Genomic DNA, 5,742 nt, shown 5'->3' with positions numbered 1-5,742 from the left:
TGCTAAATTGACCAAATAAACCTGGAAATCCCACTTCTGACACCAAAAGAGGCTTGTGTAGCCAGGTGTAGAATAACAGGTCAGACACAAGCAGCTCCAAAGTAATGTGGGTATTTTATTTCCCGACTATTCCAGAGAAAGGGAACAGCATTAATTTGGGTTTAATTTGGTGGTATAGCAAAGATAAAATCTTGGATGAATTTAAAAAGAAAAGAAAATAATCCCAACAAGACAACAGCAGCGGTCTCAATCTATAATAAAATAAAATAGAAGTCACTGATCATTCACATGTTCCCAGTATTAGGCTTACACATTTTGTAATAACATTCAGAAACTGAAACTCACAGAAAATGACGACAAAGGACCGGCTCCTACTGGCACGGTCTCACCAACGATCAACTCGGAAAATGTTGTCTCCCCTCTGTGCAGAACATGCATTGTAAAATTATACATTGGGTAAACAGAAATTAATATCAACAATCCCGGAACAGATGTGTATGGCAAAAAAAAAAGAAAAACAACTCACGCCGTCCTGCAGCTCCGTAGCCTTCCAGAACACTCCAGAACACTCCGTTAGCCTGGCTAGCTAGAGCCTTTCCCATACACAGTGACAGCTTACTTCGGTGCCCTACGACGCGCCGTTATGAAGCTTCTTATCTCTCTGGAACGCCACTTACTCGCAGTTCTTTCACCTCAAAAGCGCAGCTCACTTCTGCTTATTTCCTCGATCATGAAGCACTTTCCTTTATCGACGCGCATGTGACGAGCTAGGACCGTCAGGCTGCCATATTGTGTTATCCTCCCGCCCGTGACGACATGCTGGCTCGTGAGCTTTGTCTCAAGTAAAACAACAGCGCCACTTACTGGCCCCTCCAGGCATTACATATTTTATTTAAGTGGAGCTCACTTGACCTGGTTACATTCTCCCCTGCCTGAAGTCAACGTCTCGATGACTTCCTAACTATCAGCTTCAGCCTGCAGTTGTGACGTGTAATGGACCATTCCGGCAAATATCTGAGACAGTACATCAGGCGTGAGCGAAACAGCATTATTAGACGCAGTCATAGGCAATCTAAATGGGTTTCTGTTTTTACCGGCTGTCGTTCGGACGCTCCTACGCGGGGGTGGCAATGGCTGGTCTGCATATCGCTGCTCTACCCCCCGCCGCGGCAATGGTGCTGGCCTTGTCTGGGGTTTGTCGGTTGAACTCAGTCCTGTCACCACTGGCTCTGAGTTAAGAGAGAGTTCTTCAGTGGGCCTGTCATCTTCTCCTAGATCAGGCAGTGATTCACTTTCAGCCTCACTACTGTTGGTGCTCCCAAGATGACTGTCCAAGTCTTGTAACCTTGGATCGACAGGTTCATGAACAGGTTTAATCAACAGGAATTCAGGTTCCAACTCACTGGATTCACCTTCTGAGTCTTGCTCTGCCTCTGGTTCATGAGGGGGAGGAGTTGCCTCACGGCTCCGTCTTGGGTGTGGCACAGGCCCAACACAGAGACGCAGATTGGACCTGTGCACCCTCTTTGTCTGTCCTCCAGTGACTGGGACTACTGTGTGAGTTGTTCCTTGAACCTCTGTGACTTTGTACACCTTTGGTGACCATGCATCTTGGATTTTGTTTCTGCCGACTGGGCGATGACGAAGATACACATACTGTCCAATCTCCAGGGGTGAACAGTTAACTTTCGAATTCTGTCGGGCCATCCTTTCTGCTGCTTTCCGTTCAGAAAATGCTTGTGCTCTCTTATGAGCATCCTGGAGTCTTTCTCTGTGAACAGTGAGCCAGTCAGTGTTTTCACCTCCGGTTTCCTCTTGCCCTAAGAGCGCATCAATAGGTAGGTGAGGTTGAACTCCAAACAACATGTAGTATGGGGAGTAACCAGTTGAGGAGTGAGGAGTGACATTGTAGGCATAGACAAGTTCTGCTAAGTGTTCAGGCCAGCAGCGTTTTTTCTCAGGAGGAAGTGTTCTCAAAAGGTCGTGGAGGGTCCGGTTAAACCTCTCACACTGGGGATTTCCCTGCGGGTGATGGGGTGTGGTGCGGGTCTTTTTCACCCCATATAACCGACAGAGTTCTGCGATCACAGCACTTTCAAAATTCCTGCCTTGATCCGAGTGCAGGCGCTCCGGCACTCCATACTTCATGAACCACTCTTTCAGTATAACTTTAGCCGTTGTGTCAGCCTTCTGATTTCGTGTGGGAAATGCTTGACTGAACTTAGTGAAAACATCTGTAATCACCAGGACATTTTCACGTCCATCACTTGCACGTTCAAGAGTTGTGTAGTCCACAGCTACCACTTCAAGGGGTCGGGTGGCTAGAAATGGGATTTGGGCCGCATGAACCTTGGGTTGTGGCAGTTTAGTTAGTATGCACCTCTGACAATTTTTCACCCACTGCTCAACATCTTCATGCATACCTCCCCAAAAACATCTTTGTTTCAATAGTGCAAGTGTCCGTTCTATTCCTTGGTGGCCCATCTGATTGTGCACACTGGTGAGGACCTTTTCTTTGAGGCAAGCAGGCAACAACAACTGATGACAGGTTCCAAAGTTCACATCTTTAACTTCACGATAGAGAAGTTCATCTTTCTCTACTAGCCTGGACCACTGTTTCAACAGCGAACGTACTGGTGCACTTAGGACTCGTCTCTCTTGGAGCGAAGGTTTTTGCCCCCTTTTCCAGAGTTGTTTTAAAACTTTGAGTGTGGGGTCAGATGACTGGAATATCTGGAGTTCGGTTTTTGTGTAGCTGGGAAGTGTGGGGGTGTTAACGAGTAATGTAGAATCATCCCCCTGATCGGGGTCGGCAACATGCAACTGCCTCACGTGATAGAATTCCTTGCTTGCAGCTGCTATCTCGGAGCCTATGACGGTACCTGTTTTAAGGCTGTTGCAGATGGTGATACACCCATCGAAATCAGTGTCCTCAACAGAAGCATCTGACTCCATTAACCCAGGTCTTCTGGAGAGGGCATCGGCCGCTGAGTTGCAACGACCTGGCCGGTACCTAACTTCAAAGTCAAACACAGCTAATTGAGCAACCCAGCGCTGTTGGGCAGCTCCCAACTTAGCAGTGGAAAGATGGCAAAGTGGGTTGTTGTCAGTCAGGATTGTAAATTTAGACCCAAGCAGATAACTCCTAAACTTTTCAGTTACTGCCCACTTTAATGCAAGCAGCTCCAACTTCATACTACTGTAGTTTCGATCATTCTTTTCAGCCCCTCGAAGTCTCCGACTCGCATAGGCTATGACCCTTTTCTTCCCTCCTTGAACCTGATACAGTACTGCGCCTAACCCAAGGTTGCTAGCGTCAGTCTCTAGAACAAAGGGAAGTTTGAAATCTGCATATCCTAGCAAGGGTGCCTTGGTCAACCTGTCTTTAAGTAGTTCAAAAGCATCTGAACATGCTGGTGACCAGGCTGACTGGAACAACTGATTGGCCTTGGCTGAGCTACTTGGTCTTGTGCAGACATTTACAAGGTCATGAAGAGGTCCTGCAACCTGTGAAAATCCCTCAATGAACCTCCTGTAATAGCTGCAAAAACCTAAGAAGGACCTAAGCTCTTTTACAGAGGTTGGAACCGGCCAGGCCTTCACGGCACATATCTTATCTGGGTCAGTACCGACACCTTCAGCTGAAACCTGATGACCCAAAAACTTGACCTCAGACTGGAGAAAGTGACATTTCTCAACTTTCACTTTTAGACCTGTGTCTTTTAACCTCTTCAAAACTATTTCAAGCCTCTCGACATGTTCTTTAAAAGTCTGAGAAAACACCAGCAGATCGTCGAGATACACTAGTACGATCTGAAATATAAGGTCATTCATGGTTGCCTGCATTAAACGTTGGAAAGTGGCAGGTGCGTTGCATAATCCAAAAGGCATACGAAGGTATTCAAATAAGCCAAATGGAGTAGTGAAGGCTGTTTTGTGCCTATCTTTTTCATGGACTGCAACTTGATGGTAGCCACTAGCAAGATCAATACTCGAGAAAAACTCAGCACCACTTAATGCATCTAGACTTTCATCAATGCGTGGCAGCGGAAATGCATCACGCCTGGTCTTCGAGTTTAGTGCTCTGTAGTCCACACATAGCCTAAGACTGCCATCCGACTTCCGCACCAAAACAATTGGGGAAGCGTATGAGCTTGAACTTTCTTGGATAACACCTTTCTTTAACAGTTCTGAAATGTGTTCTTTCACTTCTTTGTATTGATTCGGTGGGATCCGTCTGTATGGCTGGGACACTGGAGTCTCATCCAACACAGGGATTTCATGTTTGACTTGTGTAGTGTAGCCTAAATCTTCATCGTGCACTGCAAAAACATCAGCATACTTTACTAAAAGTTCCCGTAGCTCACTTTGCTGTACAGGTGTGCCACCTAGATGTAATCTGTCAAAAAGAGCTTCTGTGTCTTTGTCAGGATTTACATTAGCCCTCTCACTGACTGTGACTTCCTCATGTGATGCAGATATGCGTTGAAATGTAACTTCGTAGGGCTCACCTTCAACACACTGACATTTAGTCAGAAAGCCTAACCTGGCTTTCGCAGGAAGCCACACATCATCTTTTGAAAAGTTGATTACCTGGACAGGAAAAATCGATCTGTGGGCCCCTATCACCGTGGGCAAAACAATAACCCCACCAGGTAGTGAAGTGTTGCCTGGCTCTAACATAAGACTAGAAGTGCCATTAAAATCCGTCTTCGGGGCTCTCAAATACACTGTAGAGACTGACTGAGCAGGCAGGTGGTGTTTGCCTTTTTGTGCTACTCGTGCAATGCTAGTTTTTTTCACACATTCTGCCTCTTGCATACGTTGAAAGGTTTCCCTCCAATCTGAATCTAGCTCTCCTCCAAGAGCTGCATCGAACTCAGTGAGAATCAACTCCTTACATCTTTTAGCAATGTTCATTCCAATTATCCCTGATGGGGATGCATCAAGCTCGTTTTTATCTGGCTGACTGTCATCTCTGATGATCAAAAACCCACACTCTGGAATGGTGACACCCATGACTTGGATGTCCAGCTCAACATAACCTAAATAGGGCAAGGGTAATTTGTTTGCAGCTGTGATTTTAAGCCATTTAGATGTATAGTGCATGTCATCATCCCCACCATGGAGGTGGTCTCGGAAAAAGCTTTCAGTTAAAGTGCTTACGTTACTTCCTGAGTCCACAAGACAATTCAGGGGAACGCCACCTATTTGGATGTCAACAACAGGGCACTTCCCAACAGCATTTTGCAAGAAGCGGTCTTTGGTTAAGACTTTGGGTGAGCCTTCAGGCTTGCCTCGCATTGCCCGACTCCTAGCAACCGAGGGTTCTCGTTTCCCTGTACCGCAGCGGCAGGTGATGTACTAGGCCGGGTTCGGTTTCTCAATGCAGTGCATTGTCTAGCCATATGTCCTACCCCTTCACACTTTAGGCAGATAGGCTGACCATCATCAGTGTATCTGGGGATCACTTTGGATTTGTTGGTAGAGCGGGCTGCACCAAACGGGGCGTTTTGGGTGGTGAGCTCATGTACAGCATTAGTTAACTCCCCTATGGCCTTCCCTTGTTGCGCTATTATTTTCACAACTTCTTGGAGCGTCACAGCCAAGTCAGTTTCAGTGTTAGTCGGGGGTCTAGCGCTTACTTCATGTCCATCGAGGGTGTCTCCAATGAGGTTCCTGCTCCTTGCTATGGTCGAACTTTTGGGTTGATCTTCCAGTGTCCACATGATCGCCTCCTCT

The 5,742-nt window shown here is 46.7% G+C and overlaps 1 protein-coding gene across 1 annotated transcript; it reads right to left on the bottom strand.

Moving 5' to 3' along the window:
- Nucleotides 1-95: 95 nt before the first annotated feature.
- LOC112139845 lies at nt 96-5,742 on the bottom strand (the record flags this gene model as incomplete). The annotated part of the gene is given in 1 exon segment (XM_024262682.1): nt 96-5,742. A coding segment is annotated over 1 exon segment (475 nt), but the record flags the coding sequence as incomplete, so codon positions are not given.

Source organism: Oryzias melastigma, unplaced genomic scaffold (genome assembly GCF_002922805.2).
Source record: "Oryzias melastigma strain HK-1 unplaced genomic scaffold, ASM292280v2 sc00495, whole genome shotgun sequence".
In the NCBI taxonomy this organism is placed as follows: Eukaryota; Metazoa; Chordata; class Actinopteri; order Beloniformes; family Adrianichthyidae; genus Oryzias; species Oryzias melastigma.
The sequence above is the reverse complement of the archived record's forward strand: the minus strand, read 5'-3'. Positions and strand labels throughout refer to the sequence as shown.